The 13,756-nt window shown below is 40.0% G+C and overlaps 1 protein-coding gene across 2 annotated transcripts in view; it reads right to left on the minus strand.

Annotated features, from left to right (window-relative positions):
* Positions 1 to 13,737, minus strand: part of tw (Protein O-mannosyl-transferase 2) — a 213,547-nt gene extending 199,810 nt beyond the window's left edge. Inside the window, exon 1 of one of the 2 annotated variants that reach the window (XM_067139237.2) lies at positions 13,608 to 13,737. In XM_067139237.2, coding sequence (XP_066995338.2) covers positions 13,608 to 13,636 — 29 coding nt within the window. In that variant the 5' untranslated portion in view covers positions 13,637 to 13,737. The remainder of the gene's footprint in view (positions 1 to 13,607) is intronic. The other variant, XM_067139238.2, reaches the window with a different exon arrangement.
* Between the last annotated feature and the right edge of the window lie 19 nt (positions 13,738 to 13,756).

The raw sequence follows: 13,756 nt of genomic DNA on the forward strand, positions 1-13,756 counted from the left end.
GTTTAGCATGACTTGATCTGTACCAAACAGGGCAAGCGTACTCTGCAGCGGAGTAACACAGTGCCAGGGCTGTAGTTCTCAACGTCTTTGGATGTGTACCCCAATTGGTTCCAGACAACTTGCGAAGGATGTTATTTCTAGCCAACACTTTCTGCTTGATGTTCATGCAGTGTTGTTTGTAGGTGAGAGCACGACCCAATGTTACACCTAGATATTTAGGTGTTGGGCAGTGATTTAGTTGAGTATCTTCTCATACTACCTGCAATTTCCTTGACGCCTGTCTGTTCTTTAAATGGAAGGCACATACCTGAGTTTTAGATGGGTTAGGCTTCAATTGGTTTCCTCTGCAGTAGTAGGATAGTTCAGAAGTAGCCTCTGATAACTTTTCTTCTACAACCTCAAAGCAGTTTGCTTGAGTAGCAATAGCTCGATCATCCGCATATATGAAACTTCTGGTGCCAACTGGAAGAGGTTGGTCATTTGTATAGATATTAAAGAGCATAGGGGCGAGAACACTGCCTTGTGGCAAACCATTCTTTTGTTTCCCCCATCGACTTTTCTGATCCTGAAATTCAACGAAGAACCTACGATTTTGGAGAAGATTGCAAATTACTTGAGTCATCTTGTAATCTTTTGTCATGTTGTATAATTTTCGCAACAGTATATGATGATTAACTGTATCATATGCAACAGATAAGACGATAAAAGACACCTCTGTGATTTTATGATTTTCATATTCATCTTCGATATACTGTGTCAGATGGAGGACCTGTGAAGTACAACTTTTTCCTTTACGGAATCCTGCTAGCTCTGGAATAAGAAGTGGTTCAATGATCACAGTAAGTCTTTCCAGGATCATCCGTTCCAAGATCTTGTACAGATGACACAACAGTGAGATAGGTCTGTAATTTTTCGGATCATTTGGGTCCTTTCCTGGTTTGAGAATTGCGATTACTCTGGCTTTCCTCCATACACGTGGTAATTTGCAGGTGTTTATACAATTGTTGTACAGTTCTAGTAACCATTGTTTAGCAACAGGTCCAAATTGCTTAATTTACTCAACACATATTTCATCTAGGCCGGCAGCCTTACCATTCTTACACTGATTTATTGCTCTGTTCAGCTCAGATAAAGTAAAAGGTTTAGTGAGTGTATCTGTCTCCTGCTCATAATCCCTCTCAATTCCTTTATTCTGAAGCCGACATGGATTTGATGGTTGTCCATTTCGTAGAAGTTGATGTGCTATTTGGTTTGCTGTGACACTGGAATATGTTGAAGTTTTATTAGGATCACTACTGAATCGTCTAAGTAATCGCCAAGCTTTTTGACTACTTCTACCCATGTCAATCTTTTCCATCAACCTTAACCACTGTTCCCGTTTTACTTCACAAATAGAAGAGATTACTTGTTGTCCCATTGTGATGGTGTCATTGCTGAAAGGGTTTTCTTTGAAGAGTTTATGATACTCTGTTAAGAGGGCAGAGGTTTCTTGAGTTATACCTTGTATGTAGTTTGTTCTACATCCTCTAGGGATTGTAGCTCTAGAACACTCCCTGATGATATTATTAAACTGTTCATATGCTTCTGGAATTGGATTGAGTGGTTTGATCTTCTCATCCAGTAAGTTGGTGAATCTTTCCCAGTTAGCTTTCTTAAAATTATATCTCCTTTTAAAGTAGACCTCTTGAGGTCTAATGGCAGCTACCAGTTGACACATTATTGGGCGATGCTGTGTATTCTGATGTGCTATCTTTTCGCTCACAAATATTAAGTCTGGATTATAACCCCACTTCCATCTACCACTGTTGAAAGAAGAAGGGAGCTTGCTATCATGGATAAGAGACAGATGGTGTTCCTCAGCCCATTCTAAAACATTCTCACCACTCTCGTTGTCTTGTTCGTAACCCCAAATACTGCTGTGGCTGTTGAAGTCACCAATGAAGAAAGATACCTTCCAATCATCGAGATTGTTAGGTGGCATGAATGAGAATGTTACATTAGGAGGTTTATAGATGGAAACTATAACCGAATTGCTCAATTCCACTGCGATCAATTCTATATCATTTTCTTCTGTAATTGATGTGGAGAGTATCTGGAGATCTGGCTTGACGAAGACTGCACTACCATATCGTCCATGCGGTCTCTCTGCTGCCAATTTCATAGCTGGTATTCTAGGACGTGGTTGGTGTACATCCCTGTGAGTTTCTTGTACACATATTACATCACAGTTTGTTGTTTGGCAAAGTTCTTGTAAGAGCTGTTGTTTACAAGTTGACATACCTTCTATGTTTATAGATATGATGGTCATTTTCGTTTCTGAAAAGAACCTTTCCCGACTTATGAATGTCATTATATAATAGTTGATGTTACTTCTGGATTGGAAAGATCAGCTGGTGTTAACACCTCACCGTTGCCCAGGGAACGCCTGAATGTAAATCATACACTCTTCGGGGAGTAAAGAACTTAGTTATTTTCAACACCTCAAAGGTAAACCTGATAAACAGCCTAATGTGAGTGAATTATTTAAAAAACGAGCAACCGATCTTGACTGATCATGACCGATCTTCTTGCGAGGTGTCTTTATTGATTGCTAAATGTGGTAAACCTCACACAATTGACGAAACTCTTGTTTTACCGGCGAGGGTCCTAGTAACAAGTCAATCGGTTCCTTTGAGCAACAATACTGTTTCCAGGTGAATTGACTAAATGGTTATGGACGTTGAATCCAAACTCACCAATTTGTTGAAGAAAAAGTAAATTTGCATTGCAGATTGATGAATCAACTGCGATTAGTAACAAATCAATTTTATTAGCTTCTGTGAGGTTTATCAATGAACAATGAACCGAGGAAATGTTTACTAGTACTTTGATCACTGATACGAAAACATCGTCGACTTTTAAAGTGGTGCAAGATTATTTTTAAGGAAAGGAGATTCCCCTAACAAACGCGAGCGCTTGAGCAATAGATGGTGCTCCTGCCATGTCATGTCGTCACGCTGGGTTTCTAGCTCGCATCAAGACAGAAGTATCAGAGGTCATCACTATTCACTGTGTCATTCATCAACACTGAACTGCGAAAAAATTGAGTGGTGTCCTGCACGAAACCCTACAACTGGTTGTTGCTGATGTCAACGATATCAAAGCTAATTCCCTCAACGACTGTCTGTTCTGACAACTTTGCCATGAAAGTTATGAAGAATTCGAACGCTTGCTTCTACATATGAATGTGAGGTGGCTTTCCAAATAAAACTGTTTGCGCTGTTTCTTCGAATTATTTTACACTGTTACTGTGTTTCTTCACACATCTGATCCTTGTGCTTGGATGCCTTGGTAGATTTCAGTTAAAGCTTGAATATCCGGCTTTATGTTCCTCAGTTTCAGGCGCAAGTCTCCTTTGGGGCAAATGTCCAATTTATTTCTTTGTTTTGTGAGGAGCTGGATAGCAGAACTAAATTCTTTTCCAACTAAATATGTTGACTGGAAGGAGATGAGAAGTGGTTCAGTTTTGCCCCACAGTTGTGGATAAGTGTCCATAAGCTTCACCCAGGCTAACTCGTAACCACTCTGCTTGAAAATGATTTTCACCTCACAGTCATATTACAGATCTATAAAATCCATCTGCAAAGAGTTATCAAGCTTATCCACAGCTTCAAACAAGAATGGATCTAGAATCCAATCCGGAATTTGTAACTTGGTCAAATCTTCAAATCTTGATTCCATGTCAGTTTTTAACTGGTCAAGGTGATCAGTAACAATTAGGATTTTGTCTTCTGGGAATTCAGGAGTCTCGTTATCTGACACTAAACACTTTTTAAGGGTCGGAAACAGAATCGGCTCTTTACGGCCAAGATTTACCTTGTGAATATCAAACTTGGCGATGAATAATGAAATAATTCCTATGGCCATTATTAGGTTCATCTTGTTTCCTTGAAGCCTTATATTGACTTTGTTCATTTTTTCAAAATTGCATTTACTTTTCAAAATTTAACTGTCAACTTTCTCAGTTATTCCAGATTCCAATTAAAAAAATGAAAACATGTACTCCTGTTTTTTAAATGTACGTCAGTGATCTTTATATTTCACTTTTTGTTCTTAAAAATCTGTAAAATTGTACGTTTTAATTTTTTTCTATTTTATTTAAGAGTGACCAGAAAAAACTGATTTGGTTGTTTTTATATATGGTAATAAAATTGTTTAAAATAATAACACAGCTTTATTATTTACACTTTACTACAAATTAAAATTAGGCGTACAATGAAAAGAAAAGGGGGCGATGGGGGTTAGTCAAATTCCGAAAAGGTGAGATGGGCCACAAAAGGTTGGGAACCACTGTCCTAGATTAATTTAATTCTTTTGCCATTATTTTAAACCCCGTACCTGAGACAATATTGAAAAGGGGTAGGCAGAAGGAACACCTTTTAACATAAGCCTCTGTTATTTTATATTTTAAAGAGCTAGGAACAACACAACTGCAAGAAGCACTTGCCTGAGTCGAAGGAGAACTAGTGCAATTATGCCTTGCTAAAGTGCTGGTATCTGAGCTTCATAAGAGGCAGTCTTATTTTGCATTGCACAAATTCTGCTTCCTGCCCCCTACCATCAATAAAAACATAATATCATTAGCAGACTTCACTCTTCCCAGTTCTCTTTTCTTTTAATGCATGAGGTTTATTTTGCTCTCGGCTTCAGGTACTATGAGACATACATGATCAGCGAGCATTTAATGGCACTAAACTGAACACAGGTGTTCCGGATTCATCACTAATATGGCCCAAGATCTTAGAGCTCGTCATGACTTGACCTTGCGGACAGCTGGTCTTGCTCATTTCTATGCATGAACACTAGGAAGATTACGCCAGCCAGATGGCAACATTATCACATCATGTTTAGGCTGGCGCTGGAGATATCTTTTTTTTTTTTTTTTTTTTTTTTTTTGCTAGTTGTTTTACGTCACACCGACACAGATAGGTCTTACGGCGACGATGGGACAGGAAAGGGCTAGGAGTGGGAAGGAAGCGACCGTGGCCTTAATTAAGGTACAGCCCCAGCATTTGCCTGGTGTGAAAATGGGAAACCACGGAAAACCATTTTCAGGGCTGCCGACAGTGGGGTTCGAACCTACTATCTTCCGAATACTGGATACTGGCCGCACTTAAGCGACTGCAGCTATCGAGCTCGGTAATGGAGATATCTAGGCAATTTTCTCGGCTTGATCAGGCTTGTTCTCTTTTCTATTTAAAATAGAAACAGGGCTGAGAAAGGGAAGTGTTCTGTCCCCATTGATATTTATACTGGTAATGGACAAGATTCTGAAGGAACCAAAAACATCCTACGAAGGAACGGAAATGAATGTAATGCTGTTTGCTAATGATATTGTGATCTGAGGAAGGGAAGAGTCTGAGGTATAGGGACAGATGGTCATCATACATGGAAAGATTGGACAATGGGGAATGAAAAAAAAAAAAAAAAGGCGTATGGCTTTTAGTGCCGGGAGTGTCCAAGGACATGTTCAGCTCACCACGTGCAGGTCTTTCGATTTGATGCCCGTAGGCGACCTGCGCATCGTGATGAGGATGAAATGATGATGAAGTTAACACATACACCCAGTCACTGTGCCAACGAAATTAACCAATGATGGTTAAAATTCCCGATCCTACCGGGAATCGAACCCGGGACCCCTGTGACCAAAGGCCAGCACGCTAACCATTTAGCCATGGAGCCGGACATGGAGAATGAAGATCAGTGCAGAGAAAAGTAAAACCACAGTAATGGCCAGGAGATGAGGGAAGGAAGAGGAATAATTGGAGAAAAATGAGCTAGATGTAGTAGAGCACTTAAATTACTTAGGAAGTGAGCTGATGGATGTAGTAAGTGGAAATATTGAACAATGGGGAATAAAGATCATTGCAGAAAAGAGTAAAGTGTTAATGACTAGAAGAAAAAAAAGAAAGAAAGAAGAGTTGGAAAAAAAATTGGAGACAAGGATCTACAAGATTTCTACTGCATTAAATTTGAAGTACCTATGTAAAAGAGAGAGGATTTAGATTCAAACCACTCTCAGGAACATTCTTCCATGGCTCAGTGGCACTAAGAAATTGAATTCCACCATCATAAACGGGGTTGCAAATACAGTACATCTGGTAGGTCCTACCCATAGTTGAACATCGAGTCCTGGCACAGTCATTTGGCATCTAATGGTGTACTGTATTAGACACCCGTTACCGAGCTCGATAGCTGCAGTCGCTTAAGTGCAGCCAGTATCCAGTATTCGGGAGATAGTAGGTTCGAACCCCACTATCGGCAGCCCTGAAAATGGTTTTCCGTGGTTTCCCATTTTCACACCAGGCAAATGCTGGGGCTGTACCTTAATTAAGGCCACGGCCGCTTCGTTCCCACTCCTAGCTATTTCCTGTCCCATCGTCGCCATAAGACCTATCTGTGTCGGTGCGACGTAAACCAACTAGCAAAAAGACACCCGTTATGTGGTCAGTAGATTCACTGGTGGGCAAAATTCAGACACCCAGCATGTCCGCCTATCACCCGGAGGTCGCAGGTTCAATTCACTGCCAGGTCAGGGATTTTTACCTCGACCGGAGGGTTGGTTTGAGGTCCACTCAGCCTACGTGATTACAACTGAAGAGCTATCTGGCGGTGAGATGGAGACCCCTGTCAAGAAAACCAAGAAGAATGACTGAGAGGATTTGTTGCATTGACCATAAGTAACCTCATAATCTGCAGGTCTTTGGGTTAAGCTGTGGTTGCTTAGTAGGCCAAGGTCCTTCATAGCTGTCGTGCCATGGGGTTTGGATTTGATGACAATTATTATTATTATTATTATTATTATTATTATTATTATTATTATTTATGCCTCATGATGTAATGGTTAGCATTGTCGGCTACCATCCTGGTGGTGTGGGTTCGATTCCTGGCTCTGCCAATAAATTTATTTCTGGTTAGAAGTACTTCAACTGTACTGTGTACTGTTGACATGCAAGTTACCCAAGTGGGGTAAATTTTGAAGACTTGCAAAAGACTAGTGGGCTACACTAGTTTTTTTATACTATTATTATTATTATTATTATTATTATTATTATTATTATTATTATTATTATTATTATTATTATCAGTTTGTTCATAGAATGTAAGAGAATGACAATGCACACGCTATGCTATATAAATTATTGTATTGATTTGCGAGGCAATGATTATATACTTGGTCATGAAATGCCATCTGAAGTTGAAGAAATTGCAGAAAGGAATGCAAGGAGATGGGATCTACACAAGTTGAAGGAAAAGAGTGTGAGTGATTGTTGCCAGGAACATTTTGCCCAAGGACTAAATAAAAAGGCTGTAGGAAACACATAACAGGAAGAATGGGCAGTCATGAAGAATGAGGTCAGTAGGGCTGCTGTAGAAAAGTTAGGAATAAGGGAAAGATCAACTAAGAATCAGCGGATAACTTAGGATATACTAGACCTGGTTGATGAACAACAAAAGTACAAAAATGCAAAAAATAAGGAAGACAGGTGATTAAAAAATGAAGTGGATAGAAAGTGCAGGACAGCGAAGGAAGAATGGCTGAAAGAGAAGTGCAAGGATGCTGAAGATTGTATGGTCCTAGGTAGGGTAGATGCTGCATACGGGAAAATCAAGGAATCCTTTGGAGAAAGAAAAATTAGGTGTATGAATGTTAAAGAGATCGGATGGAAAACCACTTCTAAGGAAAGAAGACAAGGCAGAAAGATGGAAGGAACATATCCAACAGTTGTATCAAGGTAAAGATGTAGATGATATGGTTCTGGAACAAGGAGCGGCTGATGATGCTGATGAAATGGGAGCCCAATTGTGAGGACAGAATTTGACAGAGCTTTGAGAGACCTAAATAGGAACAAGGCACCTAGAATTACTGACTGCCTTGGGAAAAACCAGCATGGTGAGGTTATTCCATTTAGTGTGTAAGATGTATGATACAGGAGAAGTGCCATCTGATTTTATACAGAATGTTGTCATAACTATTCCCAAGAAAGCCAGTGCTGACAAGTGTGAAAACTACTGCACCATTAGTTTAGTATATCTCATGCCTCCAAAATGTTAACATATATTATTTACAGAAGAAAGCAAAAACAAATTGATACTGAGCTGGAGAAGATCAATTTGGCTTCAGAAGAAATGTAGGAATGCATGAAGCAATCCTGACTTTACATCTGATCTTAGTGGACAGAATAGGTCTACATGGCATTTATAGATCTGGAAAAGGCATTCGATAATACTGATTGGACCGAGCTACTTGAGATTCTGAAGGCGACCAGGATCAGATACTGAGAACGAAGAATTATCTACAGTCTGTATAAATATCAATCTGCAGTGATAAGAATGGAGGGCTTTGAAAAAGAAGCATCAATCAAGAAAAGAGGGAGGCAAGGCTGTAGATTCCCCCCCCCCCCACTGCGCTTTTCAACATGTATACAGAATAGGCAGTAAAGGAAATCAGAGAGAAATTTGGAAAGGGAATCACGATCCAAGGAGAGGAAATCAAAACCCTGAGATTTGCCGATCATATTGTTATTTAATCAGACACTGCAGAAGATCTGGAGCAATTGCTGAATGGTATGGAAAAGAGTCTTGGGGAAGGAGTAGGGCTACAAGATGAAAATAAATAAGTCCAAAGCAAAAGTAATGGAATGCAGCCATGCTTTTATAAACTTAAACAAAAGAAAATAGGCTATGATAAACTTAGCATCTCTTCAAGTAGCCATGTCGATACAGAAGTACACAAACACACACTAACAAATTAATGCATCAATCCTTATGCCACAGCCTATGCAGCTGGGAGTTTCAACCCCTACTTGTGGACCAAAACAGGTAACTGGAGTCTATCACCAGTAGGCGTGCACAGCCCTGAGACAGCAACATGGGGAAGTACAAGTCGAGTGAGGGGAAGCCATTTGCGCCCTCGTGCACAAGTATTTCTGGCATGGGCGCTGCACTTACAATGGGCAAGCTTCAGTACCCATCATCTAGAGCCTTACAAGGGGCTTTAGCTCAGTCACTTGACACCTGGACAGAAGGGTGCCCTGACAGAACTCACGGGACACTGGACGATCTGTTAACTAGTACTAGGCATTAAACCTGACGGGGAAAGTAGGAAATGTACTTAGCAGATTTCCGGGACAGCTGACAACAGCCTGGTGGCTAGCAAAGTATGTGCATAGTTTCCTGTCTTTCCAGGAATCTCAGGTAAGCCACAGCAGAAGGCGATACAAAACAGAGCTAATGAGGTGTCTCCATCACGGGGTCGAATGAAAAGAACCAACTGGGGGGGAAATTGCCTAGCATTTTTCACTACTCCGCACTCCATACTGGTCGAGAAGATAAACAGTGTAGATGGTTAACTAAAAATGAAAATCGTTCTTTACCATCTACTTTCGTTGCCACAGAGATTTTTAAACCTATTCATCAGCAAGTATCGACATTTTCCCAGAATTCTTTAGCTTTGTGCTTAAAGAGAGCTCATGTTCAATGTTTTCTTTGTGTTTACAGTTACTTTTCAGACCAATATACACATCTGTTCATATATTCTTGATAGCCTACATAAAAACAAAGGTATTGGAATGTGTACTTTTCAAATCTCTCCCAGACTTTGAATGGAAATATTCCCATACATTTATATTTGGATGTGTTGCATCACATCACCTCACTGACAGCTGCCTCTGTGGATCAGTAGTAGAGAGTCGGCCTCCAGATCCCAAGATAGCGGATTCAAACCCAGCAGAGGTAGTTGGATTTTTGAAGGGCGGAAAAATGTCCATTCGATACTCCAATGTCATACAATGTTCGCCTGTAAAAGATCTCTGGTGACACATTTGGTGTTTACCTGACAAAATTTATTAAATCTCAGCCACAGACGCCCAAGAGAGTTTCGGTTTACCCGGTATGCCATCTAGTGGGCCTAGAGTAAAACGGAACGTCAAAATTGACGAGCAAACAGCCAGATGGCATCAAATTGAATATCAGCACACGGTAGCTGAGGCCATACGATTATTATTATTATTATTATTATTATTATTATTATTATTATTATTATTCCCTCACTGACACATTATAATAGTTCACATTAATTTCTCTTTTTAAATCGAGACAAGGTAACTCATTGCTCCTGTACATACCAAAATCTCATTTTCACCATAAAGTAACCAACGTGGTACTGGAACTAGACCACAGATATTTATATAAAATATACTTGGATATTTCAGAGGCTATATCTTTACAATTTTAATTATATGGGTTTCTCTCTTTTTTTTTTTTTTCTGGTGGTTTAAACATCACACTGAACACATTGAATGTTTCTGGAGACTCAAGGACAGGAAAGGGCTGCGATTGGGAAGGTAGCAGCCGTGGCCAAATTTAAGGTACAGCTCCAGTATTTTTCTGGTGTGAAAATGGGAAACCATGTAAAACTACCTTCAGGGCTGCTGACAGTGGGATTCGAACCTATAATCTTCTGAATGCAAGCTCACAGCTATGTGAACCTAACCACCTGGCCAACTCATTCAGTACTTTCATACAGATTTTGATTCCCACAGGGAGCTTGAAATAATTGTCCTGAATTAGTAAATTCATACTATACAATATTTTCATTATAATTCACTGAAATGCTACTTTGAATGTCATAATGAGAGGGGCCTAACAGACACATCTTTATTGCTGTTTGACTATCGATTGTCCACTATATAGGGTCACATTTTATTTGAATGTCATAATGAGAGGGGGCTAACAGACACATCTTTATTGCTGTTTGACTATCAATTGTCCACTATATAGGGTCACATTTTATTTGGGCCTAATTGCAGCTGGACTGTAGCGCTGGGCATGCACAGCTTGCCTGCCACACTCCAGTCCCTTCAGCAGGCCTCTTCTCCACTTCCTTGTATTCTGAGTTTATCACTATTCGTTAGTAGGTAAGTGAGCTGTCTCTGCCCATGAGAAACTGCCACTCAACAGCAGGCCTGTTCAGTTGACCATAAGGGAAGAAACAGCCAACATCTCAGGAGTTGAAATGAGATACTGAAATTTTTTTAAACTCTAAACTGCTAAGTAAGTCAACATTGCTAAAGTAGCCTTGTCCATTCATTCACTCTTTCTTGATACACTAAAATGTGCACGTGTTGGCCTGTTGAAAGGACTGGAGTGTCAACATATGAGCAGCATCAAGCACACCCAAATGAAATGATGACCAATTATTTACAAAGGTCTAGCACCAGAATAAATTAATAATGGTCATGTAGATTGTAAAGCCTTCCATAGAAAAGATATAGGCCTACCCATTTTTCTTCGCCAGGCCAGATTAAAGAGCACAAAAGAACTTTAAAATGAGAAAAGAGTCCAGCTTCTTGCCTGAATGGTCTGCTATTTTTTTTTTTTTTTGCTAGTGGCTTTACGTCACACCGACACAGACAGGTCTTATGGCGACGATGGGATAGGAAGGGCCTAGGAGTAGGAAGGAAGCGGCCGTGGCCTTAATTAAGGTACAGCCCCAACATTTGCATGGTGTGAAAATGGGAAACCACGGAAAACCCTCTTCAGGGCTGCCGACAGTGGGGTTCGAACACACTATCTCCCGGATGCAAGCACACAGCCGCGTGCCTCTAACCGCATGGGCAATTCGCCCGGTTAATGGTCTGCACCAAGGCATTTGGTTCAGAGGGTCTCTTGTATGATCAGCAAGGTCGGGGATTTTAGCCATGTCTTGCTAATTCCTGTGGTTCGGGGACTGGGTGTTTGAATACACCCCTCCACAGAGGTTTGGCAACAGGACGTAAATCTGGCAGTACAACTGGGGCATATCCCCATGTGGGACACACATTCATCTGCAACCTCATTAAAGAGGTTTCCCAATCAGTCATTTAGTTCAGACTGGGAAATTCTATGACATATTTTGTTCTGGAAAATTTGGATCGACTGTTTGAACATGAGGGTACAGGTTTATCTCCTAGAGAAGCACTGCTTAGTTCTTGTTCATCAAGTGCCCATTCTTTATGTGGCTTAGGAATTGGTATTTAAACCTGATTTATAGGTTACAGAGGAGGACTTAGAATTTGGCTCCTGAGAGATACACTAGAGATACAAGGCAGCTCCTATTAACAGGTGCCATACATGAAGTATGTAGGCCTATTTAGCATATAGCCAAGTTACATTGGGATCACAAAACGCAGCATAAATAGCAAAATTACTATAAAGAAAAGTCACTGAAATTAATAAACACCACACTGATTTCAACAAAAAAGAGAACTCTATAACCCAAGAATGTTTGGTACCTAGTTCAACAAAATTTCTGTACGTTTAAGCACTATGGTACTGCCCGAGAAACTCCCCTACGCCAGTCAGTTTTTCAAGTACACCTATGATTATGACATACCGTACTGACCAACGCAGCTCAGAGTATTCATGCAGTGCAGCATGATGTGAAGATCTTGGGAACAGATAACTATGAAAACAGGCCTATCCCATCATCAGCCATTATTGGTATATTTCTCTGTAACCTCTCATTTCAACTTCCAGTAACAACTGGGATAATACTTTTTTTCAATGCTATGGACACTTGCTTGCAAATCCTAACTCTAATAAACATGGCATATACACATCACTGCTGACAACACATTAGCAGACTGAATATGAACAACAACTAAGCATGTGAATAAAATGTTCCCAGTTTCTAAATAATAATTTTAATAATAATAATAATAATAATAATAATAATAATAATAATAATAATAATAATAATGGCACATAGCCTTTGGAGAGGCCTGCTGCAGGTTTTATGAGCTAACATATTTTTTTTTTCTTTTGCTAGTGGCTTTACATCGCACCGACACAGATAGGTCTTATGTCGACGATGGGATAAGGAAGGTCTAAGAATGGGAAGGAAGCGCCCGTGGCCTTAATTAAGGTACAGCCCCAGCATTTGCCTGGTGTGAAAATGGGAAACCACGGAACATCATCTTCAGGGCTGCCGACAGTGGGGTTCGAACCCACTATCTCCCGGATGCGAGCTCACAGCTTATGAGCTAACATACGCGACCTGCACGTCTATGAAGGTGGGATCTTACCTAAGATGAATTTTAATGACGACAGCATAAAACACCCATCCCCCGAACCAGAGTTACCAATGAAAGTTAAAAATCCTTAGCCCGACCGGGAATCGTGACGAGACGAACAGTTAAAAAAATATATATCCTACACTCACGGATATGTATATACAAGAGAAGAAAAATAAGTGCGTCTGTACTCAAGAAATAAAAGTGTACATGTATCTAGACCATTCAATATAAAGTAACTTCCAATAAGGGTCCCACAATTAGACACCATAACCTATCATGCCTTATGGTAAGAAATAAACTACTTCCCTGAAGTTCAATGAACTTTAAGAAGGAAAAAAGAAAAAGATTCCTAGTGCTAGGGCCAGGAGTAGATTAAACTACTACACTCAAGCAGATTAAATAAATGGAACTTGCTTCACTGCAAGTAGATTACTTCAGAATTTTCAAAAACATAAAATTCACAGACCAAGCCATAACCTCTGTATTAATTGAGTTACTGAAGTACCCTACCTCGGAACTTTCTCATTATTGTCTTTCATTGTCGTCTGTTCATTCACTTGCTTCCAAATAACAGTATAAGAAAAATTGGGTTTTGAAAGATGTACACGCAATCTAATATTTAGGTCCACTGTCAAGTTGACAGCGTCAACGAAGGTTGT

Source organism: Anabrus simplex, chromosome 2 (assembly GCF_040414725.1).
Source record: "Anabrus simplex isolate iqAnaSimp1 chromosome 2, ASM4041472v1, whole genome shotgun sequence".
In the NCBI taxonomy this organism is placed as follows: domain Eukaryota; kingdom Metazoa; phylum Arthropoda; class Insecta; order Orthoptera; family Tettigoniidae; genus Anabrus; species Anabrus simplex.